Genomic DNA, 15,552 nt, shown 5'->3' with positions numbered 1-15,552 from the left:
GTACATGTTCTCGGGTATTCTGCACTCTGATGTGCAGAGCTGGGGCAGCAACTACTCTGCCACAGGCAACAAAATGTCCTGTGCACCAGAATTAAGTGGCAAGACCGATGTAGATTGTAGCACCTGAGTGGGATGGTGGGGTTGCCTACATCTCCCTTTGCCTCCTTTCCATACCATGATGTTCCCATGTGCAAGTTTTTTTTGCAAAGGCTTCACCGTCTCTCCAGCATTTAACGTTGCCAACTGGTGGCCTATTTATTGCTGCAAGGACCTTAAATCCACAGGCACGATTTAATTAATTGATTTATTGCATTCAACTCCCACCTTCCTTTCTCCCCCATCTTCATTTAATCCCGACTACAATGCTGTGAGGTGGGTTAGGCTGAGATGGGAGGGAGGGACTGGCCCAAGGTCACCTAGGGAGCTTCATGGCTGAGGAGGAACCGGGTCTCCTAGGTTCCTAACTGTTGCACCACGTTGGTTCTCTGGCAACCCCCCCCCCCCCCGCGTTTTTATCCCCACAACCACCCTGCTTGATAAGTCAGGCTGAGAGATGGTGAGACAGATGAGCTCCACTGCAGCGTGGAGATTCGAACCCTGATCTCTCCATCCTTAGGCCGACATTCTAACCACAAGACCACGCTGCCTCTCGCTCGGTGCTGCGTATGGGCTATACGTCCTCCCAGCCGCTAGGAGTCGTTGCGCCGCCGCTGCAGGCGCCGCTCTGGGGCTTCCCGCTCCATGACGGCGAGAGCGCGGCTGCGCCCGACGAGAGGACCTGAGGGGAAGGGCCGCGCATGCGCGAAGGCGCTGCCTCCGCTTCACTCGGTGCCTTCTTTTTCCCGCCCGCGTCCCTCCGTCGGCCTCTGAGGCAGCGGCGATGGCGGTGGCGGCGGCCGCCCTGCCCGGAGAGCTGGCCCAGGCCGTGGCCGGGGCGCGGCTGCTGGTGGTGGGCGCCGGAGGCATCGGCTGCGAGCTCCTCAAGGACCTGGTGCTCACAGGGTTCGCCAACATCGACGTGGTGAGGAGGAGGCGGCGGCGGCGGGGAAGGCCCTCCGGGGAAGGGAACCAAAACCACTAAAAGCGGAGCCCGCCCTGGCCGTTATCTCCCGCGGCCGGCTCTTATTGGGTCGCCTCAACGTCCCCCTCCCCCACCCGAGAGGGGGAGGGGCTTCGGGATGTGACGCCATCGCGCTTGTTTGGATTGGGGTTTCGTTGTTGTTTTCATTTCCAAGGCGGGACCCCCCGCGAAGTGCCGCTGCTTCAGCCTCTTGGGTAGCGGAGGGCAGGGCAGATTCCTTCGTTCGTTGCATTTATAGCCCACGTTTTTCTCCAGGCAGCTCAATGTGGCTTCCATGGTTATCCCCCTCCTCATTTAACCCCCACTGCGAGGTAGGCTAAGCTTAGAGTGGTACTGGCTGGCCCAAGGTCACCAAGGGAGCTTCATGATGGCCAATCAGGCCCTGGTCCGACACTAACCCAGTGTTTCTCAAATTTGGGTCTCCAGCTATTGTTGGGACTACAACTCCCATCATCTCTAGCTAGCAGGACCACTGGTCAGGGATGTTGGGAGTTGTAGCTCAACAAAATCCGAGGACCCAAGTTTAAGAAACACTGCTCTGACCACTGCATGTTGCTACAGATCAGGGATTCTAATAGCTTCCTCTGTGATGAGTAAGGCTTTGTTGATGTGCTGTAATTCCAGATCCACCAATGGTTGTGACTTGGAATAAGCTAGCTTCCTAGGAGCAGTCTATTGCTGAGTGATCAGTTGCTACAGACACAGTGCAGAGTGTATGTAGTTGTTTATGTTCTGCTTATGGGTTTTTGAGGGGCACCTGATGGGCTATTTTTGTAGACATAATGTTTGCCAGAATGAGTCTTTGATCAAGCAGTCTTTATAGATGTTCAGGCTTGGCAGATGCTGTTCTTGTGCTGACACAGAGTACCAGATTGTTAGATAAAATAATGCCGTCTTTGTGAGCTCCAGAACCATCATCAATAATAATGATAGTAATTATTAATATTTATTAAATTTGTATACCACCCTTCAACCATAGATCACAGGGCAGTTTACACAATCTGTCTGGCTGCTTCTAGGAACAGGATGCTAGACTTAGATGGGCTCTTGGTTTGATCCACTAATATCAAACCCAGTTTATCAGTTACATTTTTATCTCCTCCTCCTTCCTTCAGTGTGGCATGTATGGCTCTGTGTTCCTATCTTACTCTCCCACCAGCCCTGTGAGGTAGGCTAAGCTGAGAGATGGCAACTGGCCCACACTCAGCCATTCATGGCTAAGTGGAGATTTGAATCACTTAGATTTGAACTTAGTCCTTATCCAACACTCACCATTATACTGAATTGGTAGTTATAAAGGTTTGTAAAGATTCATGGTGATAAACACGGTGGGGAAGTCTTTTTGCAGCTATTGACTGATAGTGAAGAATGAATTCAATGGAGTCAACATACCTTCTAGCAGATGTCAGGTTCAAACAATGAGGGGTAACCTTCAGTTATTATTGTCATCTTCCAAGAGGCCTTTGTCTGGGTGCTGCTAAAAAGTTGATGGATTTAAGAGTCTGTCCAGCAAGGCATTTGTTGTGTGTATTTTAAGTCCAGCCTATCAGCTGCTGGGGCGTGAGCGCTTAATGTGCCTGCCCCCCAGCACATAGCTCATCCCATCATAAAATATGAAAATGCATTAGGATCTGTGCCTTGAATCTATGTTGGTGGTGCTGGCAAGCAGTCGCTTTGTCATTTTTAGTGTGCAGTCTACTGATAACAGCTTTAATACTAGGGATGTTTGAGGGGAGGTAAAACCATTCAAATTCAACAAGTTCCATTTTAATTCTGCTGGATCACACATTAGTCATGCCCCTTAGAAAAGCAAAGAGAGGGAGAGAGGAGTGGGAGGAGACTAGCCACTGGTAGGGTGAGAGGAAAGGAATTGGGAGAGAAGCAACTGGAGAAGGTGGTGCCTGTGGCATTCATTCAGAAAATCCAAATGCACACATACACACTTAAGATCCAAAAAGGTTGGTGATCTCTGCTTTTGCAATTTCACATATATAATATGGTTGAATTTTCCAGTCACATTTTCAAGAGAGTTATCACTCTTCTGTAGTCAGAATAGACCAGAGTACGTGGATCAGCATTGCCCACTAGATCAGATTGTCATGTCAGAACTTGACTAATTTCATTTTATGATACAAATACAGTAGAACCAGTTAGGTTGCTAGTTGATTATTCCATGGTAAAGTCTAGGAAATCAAATGCACTATTAAGCCATACTGCATTTTTTCAGAACTGAGGACAAGAAGTATGGCAGAAATGTTGCTTCTGGTTTCAAAATCATTGCTGCCATGTTTCTTTTACAGTAGTGCCTCGCAAGACGAAATTAATTCGTTCCGCGAGTTGCTTCGTCTTGTGATTTTTTCGTCTTGCGGAGCGCGGATTCCCTGGGTATTAACGGCTTTAAGAAAAAGGAAGCAAACCCGCAAGACGTTTTCGTCTTGCAAAGCAAGCCCAAAGGGAAATTTGTCTTGCGAAGCAACTCAAAAAACCCTTTTGTCTTGCACGTTTTTCGTCTAGCGAGGCATTCGTCTTACGAGGTACCACTGTAACTTTTTTACATCCTCTTGACTACCATAAAACAGACAGTGGAACTCTATTTTAGAATACAGTACACCACTTTGGAATTCAAGAATGGGGTAGTATGGCTAGGCTAGTTCTGTTTTCTGTGATGTGCTGTAAGCTCAGTATTTGCCAATGAATTATATGCTGAAAAAATCTGTAGATGTACTGCCCATCCTCCATTTGTAGTTTGAAGTGTTATAGTCCTAGAAAAAAAACTCTATTTCTACTGGTTTTAATTAGCCTATAGCTGTAGATCAAATGGGGGCAGCGCATTTTTTAAAGACACTGATTTCCGATAAAGGCAAGGTACAGTTTTGTTAATCGGAACAAATATGAAGTGTTTGTAATTAATCTATTTCTAGATTGATCTGGATACTATTGATGTCAGCAATCTCAACAGGCAATTCTTGTTTCAGAAGAAGCATGTTGGAAGATCAAAAGCTCAGGTAAGAGGAATTTCAAAGTGCAGCTTTCACAATTTAATTCAGTATTGTTTTTGATACAACTTTAGAAGAATACCTATTAGGCATCTGCTAGAATTAAATTTCATGTGATAACTTCAAGAAGTTCACCTTGACTATAATGTTTACTTTATGATATGTTCCTTTATATATTTAATATGTTTGTATCATAATAGGCCATGAAACAGAATTATCTTCAAAGCTCAGAAGATAATTGGGTGCTTGAACATTTTTGTAAAAAACCAATAAGGCTATTTCTAACTCATAGGAGGAGGTTTAAGATGACTAGATTAGTAAAAATTATCTATGTGTTCTTGTTGTCTTGCAGGTTGCCAAGGAAAGTGTGTTGAGGTTTCATCCTGGAGCTAACATTATAGCTTATCATGACAGCGTAATGAAGTATGTCTGATTCTTCTTACATTTGGAATTTGTATCTGCTTTGTGGAAAAAAGCCCACAAAAAGTGACATATACCCCAAACAGTTATTAGCTATGGGTGTCCACACTGTTAGTCATTAGTGGAAATGTCACAGGCAATTTTGTTCTGGGTGGGGAATAGATAAGAAAAAAGCAAATTATTTCCATTTGGGTCCTAGGCAGTTCTTGCATACATCAAAAGTTTACAGAAATGACACAATACCCTGTCAATGAGCCATCAATGCTGTAATAAAACAATTACTTTTATTTTGCCCCAAACAATTTTTTTCTCCATGGACGCAGAAAATGGCTGTTTTAAAAGTTTTACTTGTTTTATTTGTGCTGTGTGATGGTTGGTGTAACTAGTGCAACCAGAAAATATTGTGATATACAATATCATTTATTTACTGACCCCCTAAACTGGATCTTGTCTTCTTTTTCTGCAGCCCTGACTATAATGTGGAATTTTTTCGTCAGTTTACCCTAGTTATGAATGCCTTGGATAATAGAGGTATGGTTTATCTTTGCTATAATGTGAGACAACTGAGACCTGGAGTTTTGAAATGCCTCTGTTCTGACATGAATGTGCTTGAAAACTGAGAGACTGTGCAAGGCTGGATTCCTAATAGTCTATTGGGACTATTGGGACAAATGGTATCTTTACAAACTGTACTTTTTAATGCAATCTGAGAAGTCCTATCAAAAATGCTACATATGTTCTTCCTGCTGTACAGTGAGGTTGCAGTATTGAACATATCTTATTTGGGTTACCTGAGGAGGAGGAGGAGGGGATAAGAAAGTTTGCATTTGAAAATCAGTGACTCTTCTTCTGTTTACAGCTGCCCGTAACCATGTGAACAGGATGTGTCTGGCAGCTGATGTCCCCCTCATAGAGAGTGGAACTGCAGGCTACCTTGGACAAGTAACAGTTATCAAAAAGGTGTGGCAATGATACTGTGTTTTCATATGCTGTAGTATTATGATCCCTTAAGTGTGGTTTTCAACTAACAATGGAGACATGATTGAAAAATTATTTTCTACCTTTCCCCCTCTGTAGGGAGTGACGGAATGTTATGAATGTCAGCCCAAACCAACCCAGAAGACCTTTCCAGGTTGTACTATTCGCAACACTCCTTCTGAACCAATCCACTGCATTGTGTGGGCAAAGTATTTGTTCAAGTAAGCTAATTTTTTTAACCATAAAGTTCTTCAGTGATCTGATTTGTGAGCACCAGGGGAAACTGGCTAGATCCAGCTTTTCTGTACCTGATACACTGTCATGGTTGTTTTGCAAAGTGTAGAAGAGTCATGAATTTGATGGCCTTGTGTGTCTGGCAGATTAGTTAGGTGCTACGATGCAGCTACGGGAAATCTAGAACATCAGGCTGGTCTGGTCTGTTGTGTGTAGGTTGCCTTGAGTGCTTGTTCCTATAAAAAGATATCTAATATGTTTTGATAATCCATAGAGATCACTCCTTCCTATACAAGTGCCAACAGGATTGTAGCAAAAATGGATTCCTTAAGAAACAAGAGGGGAGTTGTCAGCATGTTTAGAGGGAACCTCAGCATTATGCAGAAGTACAATATAACTTTGAAAAAGAAAACTGAAATGTAAAAACTTGGGAAAAGCAGCCCAGCGAGTACTGAGCATGCTCAGTAGCTTTAGAATAGTAGCAGTTGAAAAAGAAATATGAAATGCAGGAGGGAGTGGCATGCTCTCCTTTGAAGAGAGTTTGAGTACAGAGTTTTATTGCAGTTCCTATTTGTCAGGGCTAGTTACCTTCTCAATTTTGTGTGAATGGTTTGGATGTGAAACATCTCTGAGCTCTGTTGCAGTATAAATTGACTTTTCCCTTAGTGTTGGTTTTTTAAAATTACACCCCACTTTCCTTGTGTCTTAAAGCAGTTTGCAAAGAAAAAAAATAAAGCATGCTATTTGGAGGAGCAACTTAATGGCCAAAACCAAACCTTTATGTTAACAGCTGGACATAGCACTACCATAAATAACTTGCTTTCAAGATTATTCAAGCAAAGACATTTCAGTCTCTAACCACCATTTGTGTTTTAAAATGTAGTCAGCTGTTTGGAGAAGAAGATGCTGATCAAGAAGTGTCTCCTGACAGAGCTGATCCTGAAGCTGCTTGTAAGTAAAAAAAAAAAAAAAAAAAAAAAAAAAAAAAAAAGACAATTTTGTGCTTCTCTTGGGGAGTCCTTCTATCAGCTGTGCAACTTCTGGTTGGGTATCAGCTGCCACAGAATAATATTTTCCTTGATCCTCAGCTGCAGAGTTGCAAAGTTCTGTGTATATGCTGCATATAGGAGAACCATCAGTAGATGGTTAATATTTACTCTTAAATAAGCAACATTAGTATTGCTTTGAATCCTGGTTCATTAATTGAGCCATAACATTCTGAATATTTCAGGTAACATTCTGGTTCTTTAGTAGACTAGTTTGTTGAAAAAGTAGAAGAAACCTCCTGACTAGGTTTCCCTCTTTTGGTAAAATTGTATCTGTGCCACGTGAGTGATCTTGATAGCAAATGGAAAATGTCATCTTATTGACAGGGGAGCCAGCAGAAGCTGAGGCCAGAGCAAGAGCATCTAATGAAGATGGTGATATTAAACGTGTTTCAACCAAGGAATGGGCTAAATCAACAGGATATGATTCGGTTAAACTCTTCACTAAGGTATTTGTCTTAAGTCAGTGGCATTTGTAGAAATTTCTTTTTATGCCACTGTTAAGCGGGGGCAGACATGTTGTAAGATCTGCTTTACACTTGCATCTGCTTTTCATCAACTGTTCACATTAGGCAAGCATTGACTGTGTGGATATTTCAGTGCCTGGCTATTCGTTTACTCAGGATTTCAACTTAGTTGCTGGTTTTCATAGAATTGTAGGGTTGGAAGGGACCCAAAGGGTCATCTAGTCCAACCCCATGCAATGAAGGATCATAGTTTATACAACATTATCCGGTTGTATGCTTTTAATGGTGTACATGGCTTGGATATTTTTATTTGAAGTGGTATATAAACTTGACTAAAAAATAAAATAAATACAGCAAGGTGCATTTGGATTTTTCAGCCCGAATCCTCCTCCTGTGCAAATGGCAGAGCGCTAAAACTCAGGACACTGTAGGGTCAGTCGTGACCAGCAACACACCTATCCTCCTCTTGTCCCTGTGGTCTTTCATTTGGGTTAGAGATAATGGCTAAATTAGTGATGGGCTGTATGAGGAATGGGAAGGTTGTCAGAAAATAAAAAGGACACAAGTAATTGGTCAAGGGTCTATATAATAGCAAACTTTGTGCCCTCCAGATGTTTTAGACTGGCCATTGGTCAGCAGTGATAAGAGTTCTGGACTGCAACATTTGAAGGGTGCCAGGTTAGCTGCTCCTGTTCTGCATCATCATGAGATATCAGCTAATAAAAGGAGTTGAGTTAACAAAAGCTTGCTGCAGACTGGAAGGAGAGGGACACTGGCATGCAATACAGTGGTGCCCCGCAAGACGAACGCCTCGCAAGACGGAAAACCCGCTAGACGAAAGGGTTTTCCGTTTTGGAGGCGCTTCGCTAAACGAATTTCTCTATGGGGTTGCTTCGCAAGACGAAAAAATCTTGCGAGTTCCCGCGGGTTTTTTTCGCTCCCCCCCCCCATTTCCTAAGCCGCTAAGCCGCTTATCAGCTGTTCCGCTGATAAGCCGCCTCTCAGCTGATCGCTAAAAGCCGCTAGACCGCTAATAGCGCTAATCCGCTAAGCCGTCAATGGGCTTGCTTCGCAAGACGAAAAAACCGCTAGACGAAGAGAATCGCGGAACAGATTAATTTCGTCTTGCGAGGCACCACTGTACCTTCTCTAGTTCTGATATACAAGGCTGGATTAATTAAATCTTTAGAATTTATAAACAGAACAGAGTATGTCTGCAACTTTGTTCTGAAAAGTGTGAATGTTACTTTGCTAAGTTTACTTCTGGTCAAACATGTGCAAGATTTCACTCTGCAGCTTCAAATATGTTTCCAAGAGTTTGGTTTCCAGAATTAAGCATGTTTCAATAAACCCAGATATCGCACTGGCCATGTTTTCCCAACCTGCACTTTCCTCACAGTCTAATTGTGTTGCACTTCAGTAAGCAGAGCCCCTAGAATGAATCCTGTAGTGAGAACATGCTGATCACAAGACTATTGATATTTGTATAAAACAAATATCCTCTCATACAAATACGGGCTCTTGGTGCCTAGATGAATATGCACTGGTGTTCAATATTAAATGTTAGTAGATCTGAAATGTACTCTTGAAAGCACATCAGTTGATAGTAGGCTTCTCTTCTAAATCTTATTTTCTAGCTTTTCAAAGATGACATCAGATATCTGCTAACAATGGATAAGCTCTGGAGGAAAAGGAAACCTCCAGTTCCTCTAGACTGGAATGAAATACAAAATCAGGGTAAGCATATTATTATTTGCCTTTCTTTGATACTTAACAGTTGGGCTGTCTACTTTTAAGGTAAAGTATGAATTTTATTACTGAACTGCTGCAGAGCTGTTGCAGGTGCTTAGTTTTGGTGTTGGGATGTGGTTCCTGAATCCGCCCTATTTAAAGAATAGTTTGGGGTGTGATAGCAGCTGGGATAAGATATTGATCGATGAAGACATCTGAGTTTATAGTGTGCATCAAGGCTGGCCAATGGGGTGCTCTCCAGATTCTGCTAGACTCATAGCATGGCTAGTGGTCAGGGATGATGGGAGTTGTAGTTCAGCAACATCTGGAGGGGACCATATGGTTACCTCTGACCCTGAGGTACTGCAGCTGCACTTCCAAATTTCCTCAGACAATATGCTTTTCACATATTCACTACAAATCCTTGTGATGAAAAATCCAGTAAATCAGCCATTTGTGCTACTGAATTAGCTTCAGACTTATGTTGGTAGCAGTGGAAGCATTTGCTGACTCCTTAAAGACGTGTGTATAGATGGGAAAACAAAACAAGTTGAATTTAAAGACGGTTTTAACAAACAAGTTTCTCGCGTCCTTTCCTTTAAAGAAAACAGCACATCTGATCAACAGAATGAGCCTTCCTTGGGCTTGAAAGACCAACAGGTTCTGGATGTCAAGAGCTACGCACGTCTGTTTTCTAAGAGCGTAGAGACTCTGAGAGCTCAACTAGCGGAAAAAGGTGATGGAGCTGAACTTATATGGGACAAGGTTAGTTCAGCAAACGTTTGGGGATGTGTTGCATGCAGAGCAGTAAAAATGTTTGGATTCTAGCACAGCACTAATAGTAGATATGCCTAGCACACTAGGGGTAAGTGTTCTCAGAATATCTTCTCTACAGAAAATTGGCTGTCTTTGAGCCTTGTAAATGGCATCAGACTGTTGAACAGATTTGTAACCTCTGCTGGGCTTTGCAAATTATCAATTTTAGATGCAGCCTCTGTTAGCTATAGATGCAGAGGGAACAATCTACTGCGCAGGTCTCGAGCAGAAGCCCTATAGAAACAAAGTGCAGTTCTCCATTCTTGTTTTCCTTTCCAAACTATTAGAAGCAGAACAGAATAAAAAGCTACACTAAAAGTGATAAAGCTGCCTAAGAGAAAATGTCAGCAGATAAAATTTGTTTGTTTATATACCACTAATTCATTTTTAAAAATCAAAACAGTTCACAACAACTACATAAAACCAAATAATAATATTATATACAGAAGTTAAAATCAGAAATCGGATAACTAAAATTAGTCTGTTTATTTAGAAAACTTGGGCAAATAAAAAGCTCTTAACATAGTACCATGCCAAGTGGACCTCTCTAAGGATGACAAGACCCTCTCCCCTGTTAACACTTGCCTTGTTTCCAAAAATCCTTCTGAGAAATGATCTTTGTGCTGAGATTCATTTGGGAGCAGGCAGTTTAGATGGGATACTGTGAAGGGCTTTAAAGGAGAAGACTTACACTTTGAATTGGACCTAGAAACTATGTACCTTATGGATGAATGTACCTCTCTCCAAAACTTTAGTTTAACAATGAGTGGTGTAGGGCACAATAAAAAATGGGGAGTATGCTACTTCATAGATGAAGAGAGATTCTGTTTAAATATGTTTTTATATATATAATAATGGACTATCTTTAGAAACTTATCTGTTCCCATGGTTTTTATTGGAAAAGCAGTATAATCAAACTATATCTCAAAGGCTCATTGCTGTGATTGAACTACTTGATTTTTACATTCTTGGGGGATTAGTATCTCACCGCTTCAAGGGGTGGAAATGCTGGACTCATGGCTCAGCTGTCAGTGTGGCCACAAAATAAAAGTTAGTCATATTAAGTTGCATTACAGAGCTGTTACTTGGTACTTATAGCAATTTTAACAATTAGAAGGGTATGTTATATGAGTAATGTGTTAAAAGAGTTTGAGGTCAAGCTTATTTTATACAGTTATTTTTTTCAAGTTCCAGAAATGCTTCTGTTCACTCTAAAATGATCAGTATTTTCTATTTTACTTCAAAATGACTATTTAACAGGATGATCCTTCTGCAATGGACTTTGTTACTTCTGCTGCGAACCTCAGAATGCATATCTTTAGTATGAACATGAAGAGCAGATTTGATATCAAATGTAAGTGAAAAGCTTATATTTATTTTCTTGAAGGATTTGCTCTGTCCTTGTTTTAATATGCTGCATAAACTCCTTATTTCTGCTTATTCCACAGCAATGGCAGGAAACATCATTCCTGCAATAGCTACCACTAATGCCATAATAGCTGGTCTGATTGTGCTGGAGGGTTTAAAGATTCTCTCAGGAAAAATAGAGCAGTGCAGAGCAGTAAGTGTGGTGTTGATTTCCTCTCTCTTCTGTTTTGCTTGTTCATGCTGGATAACTGATTCCCTTTTTTCTTATCTTCTGAAGATCTTCCTTAATAAACAACCAAACCCAAGGAAGAAGCTACTTGTCCCCTGCGCTTTGGACCCTCCTAATCCCAATTGCTATGTGTGTGCAAGTAAGCCAGAGGTGACAGTGAAACTTGATGTCAACAAAGTCACAGTTTTGACGCTACAAGATAAGGTGAATGAGCCTCTCCCTTCATCCACCTCTTAGGTTTTTCAGTTTAAGCACCATTCCTAAATCGCTAATCTGCAGACTCTGTTCTGCACCTTAGGCCTTAAAACACAGGTAGGGAACCCCAGGCCTAAGGGCCACGTGCGGCCCTCCAAACCTCTCTGCCTGGCCCTTGGAACTCTCCTCAAGCGTTGCCTCTCACTCATTTCTCACACCCACCCTCAGGGTTTCTATGTAGCTGGAATTTTTCCCTGCTCTTTGATTTTGCTTTTTGTTTGACTAAATGGAGGATAGAGAGGTACCGTAAGTGTGGGTGTGTCCTGTATAAAGGTCACATTTACATTCCTTGCTCCACCCACTTTTTTTCTCTGGCCCACTCACCGCTGGCACATGTCCGGAAAGGGTATGTGACCCTAAGGCTGAAGAAAGCAGGAGGCTCCCACACCCTAGTCAACACACACAGAGATGGAGCTTGAGATTTAACAGATTTCATCTGGCCAGAAATGGTTAGTCAGACCAGAAAGACACGGACTGAAAATAGGTTGGGTTGCATACCAACACTACAGATGCAAGGCGAATTTTGTGGCTGGTGCACATCCCTAGTAGAAAGTGTTGTTTAGATCATGTATAAGAAGGGGGTTGGGTGTAAGTCTTGGAAAAGGATTATTGTTTCAGTGTCTTGCTTCTAGATTTCCCCCCCCCCCCTTGCATCCTTTCAGATAGTGAAAGAAAAATTCAATATGGTAGCACCTGATGTCCAGATAGAAGATGGAAAGGGGACTATTCTGATATCCTCCGAAGAAGGAGAAACTGAAGGTATGAAATGAAAGTGATACTGGTGTGGTCAAAAGCCAGTCTGACATTTGAGGAAGCTCCACACTTTATGTCCTGTGCACTGCAACAAACACACAATGTGCCAACACTGTGTAGCCTTGTGTCTGCCTCTGGGTACTCTGGGCCAGGTGATCCATAGATGTGGATATTATCCAAGCTGTAGTTGGACCCTCATTACTACAGTTCTCAGATTTGGAGGATTTTGTTTGGGTTATACAATGCAATCCTGGCTGCAGTCATGTATTATTAGGGGTCTGGCAACAGGTACTAGCAATCAAACCAGGAACGGAGATATCAGCAAGCCGCTAGAAATGATCCCATAGCCCAGCCTCCCAAGCTGGGAGGTTTTCTTAAGTGTAGCTGCTCGCTTTGAAGTGTGCAGCCTTCCATATTTCTGGCAAAGAAAAGAGTATACATGATGTATAAAATTTTAACATAGATCAATCGGTATTAGCAGCCTTACTTTGCTTACTTTTCCTTTGCTTTTGAGTGTTTTGAGTTAAGAAAAGCCTTGGAGGTGACTGATGTTTCTACAGAGTAGCTGATGCTGCTTTTCTCCTGTTTTCCCCATGTCCCCCTCAGCAAATAACCACAGGAAATTGTCAGACTTTGGGATCCGAAATGGTAGTCGGCTGCAAGCAGATGACTTTCTGCAGGACTATACCCTGCTGATCAACGTACTGCACAGGTGAAGGCCATTGATTTCCTAGAGTGCTATCGGAACCAGAAACTGCAACTCTGCCAAAAGAACCTTCAGATTAAATAAGTGATATAAGTCTTGCTAATACAGAGACCAGCTCTGCATTTGTGAAAAACACAAAATTGAGAGCCAGTAGCGTTCTCTAATATGCAAGAATAACTTCCAGGCCCTCCCCATTGGCACAGCATCCATAACTGCCTTTGAGTGTACTGTGGTGCTTAGGCAAGCAAGGGTTGAATAAGCCAGCACCTCAGGTTGAATAAGCCATTTCAGAAACTGCCTCTTATTTGGCCATCGTAGTGTTTTGGCTCATTTGACCATCATCTGAGTGTTTTTTTCTGCATTTTTTTTTTTTTAAATCAGTGAGGAGCTTGGGAAAGATGTGGAGTTTGAAGTTGTTGGTGATGAAGTTGTTGGTCCCAAACCATCAGAACAGCCAGTCACTAAGAATATCACCAATGGAAGTGATGATGGGGCACAGCCCTCAACATCCACAGGTAAAGACTGGCAGTGGGAGGGAACAGTATCGACATACCTACAGCTGCTTGGAGGTACTGGCAGCCCCTTAAAATTCTAGGACGCAAGATAAACCTTTATAAAGCCTTACAAATTTTCCTGGATCTTGAAAATTCACTTAAGCCCCTACAATTTTTGCTTTAGCTTTTGCGCATCCAATCGATATATCTTAACTCACTGAGGGACCATGCATATATGGATTGAGCTGGCCCATTATTTTCTAAGATGGCAACTTGCCATCACTCTCAGTATCATTCATTGTCTTGAATATTTGAAAACAGTCATGTGCCTCATTTTAGGTACAAGTGTGGAACATTTAGCCTATTTATGTTAAGCCGATATTTAAAACAACAGCGCTAGGCTGCACTACAGTGACTCTTTTCTTTTCCAGCTCAAGAGGAAGATGATGATGTACTGATAGTTGAGACTGAGGAAGGTTCTTCAAGCAATGCTGATGACACAGAAAGCAAGAGCCGGAAAAGGAAGCTGGATGAGAAGGAATACACTGGCACCAAACGGCTGCGCTCAGAACAATTGGCTGAAGAGCAGGATGATGTGATAGCACTAGACTGAGTGCTAGAATGCTCCAACCAGTAGGACGTGCCAATAGGATGATTGCTAGGGTGTGCAAAATGTCCACAACTAGGACTCTGGCTTGCAGCATCTCCCCATTTTCGCTTGGTAGGACTTAGAACTTCTCTAGTAGGATTTAGTAGACATCTAGTTTATAAGCATTGTGGGCATGAAAACGAAGCATGTCTAATTATATAATGCCTGAAAGATGGATTGTTATGGTAAAATATGACAACTCCTGTTTGCTGAAATGGTTTTATCACTTGGTGACTTCTGAGAGGTTTTTAATTCTTACTGTTTGTTAGCCTAGCCTAGTTCTCGCCATTTTTCACACCCTCAAACCAAAACCTTGAAAGCAAAGATGTGTCACATTTCAAACAGTCAGCCGGCACAATGTACATTATTGTAAAACAATGTTGATTTGTCAGCTAGTACTGCCTGATGTGTCAGTGTCAGAAACGGATCTTGGTGTACTGTTACAGCTTCAGGTTATTTATATGGGATGTTTTGTAAAACTTTAATGCTACTCTACCATTCATCTGATGGACCAAAACAACAGACAAACTATTTGCTACATTTGTTTGAAAGCCCACCTATATGGAAAGTTGAGGATTTGTAAAGTGTATACAGTCTTCATACTTAAAGCTGTACTAATAATAGTTTTAAGCATCCTACAGGGCTTCTGAAAACATCCTTTGCTGGAATTGAAAAGGGAGGGTTTTTTTTAATAAAACATTTTGTCACTGTAGTTTTTTGATAGTCTTTATTCTTCCATTACCCAGGGGTTGGATTCAACTTCCTAGGTGAAAGTTTCATGGCTGTGTAAAGTTTGCCTGGCTATGTTACAAGTGACCAACTACTACAGAGGTCTGTGGTTCTCCTGGACTAAGTCAGGAACACTTAAGAAGTTGACTGTGGCTGGTCTTTGCTGTTCTCTCCACCACCACTGCTGCCTGAACCCTTGCTCAGAAGTAGATTTGTAGCAGAAATAAACCAAGGCAGAAGGGCAGGGTGTTCAGTTTAGTGCTCACTACTACCCTGGCACCCACCCTGCCTACTCTGGACCAGGCTTGTGGTTGTCCTTGCAAAGATGTTAGATGGTGTAAAAATAGTTTTCACCTTAAACCTGAACAATTCTCTTTCAGCATCGACTTTAAACACAAAGTTAACTCAAGTATCCATAATCAAATGGAAGAGTTGGGAAGGTTACTATTTTCTGGAAGTACTTCAAAGCAGTCTGATAGCTTACACATTTTTCACAAGTGCTGATGCTTCAAGTTCTGTCTTCTGCACCTATTGCATAATATTTGCTTATTGAAACTAAAAAGATCACCACCTGATGTTGGTGTTCTAACTCTTTAGTTT

General features: G+C 42.1%; 1 protein-coding gene and 1 long non-coding RNA gene across 2 annotated transcripts; one reads left to right on the top strand and one right to left on the bottom strand.

Annotated features, from left to right (window-relative positions):
* Window positions 1-832: 832 nt before the first annotated feature.
* On the top strand, window positions 833-14,933 carry UBA2 (ubiquitin like modifier activating enzyme 2). The gene is made up of 17 exons (XM_081872198.1): window positions 833-1,021; window positions 4,003-4,086; window positions 4,430-4,500; window positions 4,964-5,028; window positions 5,357-5,457; window positions 5,575-5,696; window positions 6,593-6,660; window positions 7,083-7,204; window positions 8,860-8,959; window positions 9,558-9,718; window positions 11,030-11,123; window positions 11,218-11,330; window positions 11,415-11,570; window positions 12,284-12,380; window positions 12,981-13,086; window positions 13,462-13,595; window positions 14,006-14,933. Exons 1-17 carry the CDS (start codon window positions 881-883, stop codon window positions 14,185-14,187), a joined length of 1,917 nt encoding a protein of 638 aa, XP_081728324.1. The 5' UTR covers window positions 833-880; the 3' UTR covers window positions 14,188-14,933.
* On the bottom strand, window positions 2,181-3,991 carry LOC309347548. The gene is made up of 2 exons (XR_014158972.1): window positions 3,620-3,991; window positions 2,181-3,372 (listed from the first exon to the last, which is right to left on the bottom strand). It is a non-coding gene; the product is annotated as an uncharacterized lncRNA (long non-coding RNA).
* Window positions 14,934-15,552: the final 619 nt, after the last annotated feature.

This window comes from Podarcis erhardii, assembly GCF_964252035.2.
Source record: "Podarcis erhardii genome assembly, chromosome: 7".
In the NCBI taxonomy this organism is placed as follows: Eukaryota; Metazoa; Chordata; class Lepidosauria; order Squamata; family Lacertidae; genus Podarcis; species Podarcis erhardii.
This window is presented reverse-complemented; position numbering and strand designations above follow the sequence as displayed.

What these genes read in the sequence shown, in the direction of transcription:
- UBA2 (XM_081872198.1), top strand. Translation starts at nt 881, where the DNA reads ATGGCGGTGGCGGCGGCCGCCCTGCCCGGAGAGCTGGCCCAGGCCGTG. An exon ending in CTGAACTTATATGGGACAAG is followed by an intron (nt 9,719 to 11,029) that starts GTTAGTTCAGCA and finishes ACTATTTAACAG; the next exon opens with GATGATCCTTCTGCAATGGA. An exon ending in ACAGCCCTCAACATCCACAG is followed by an intron (nt 13,596 to 14,005) that starts GTAAAGACTGGC and finishes TTTCTTTTCCAG; the next exon opens with CTCAAGAGGAAGATGATGAT.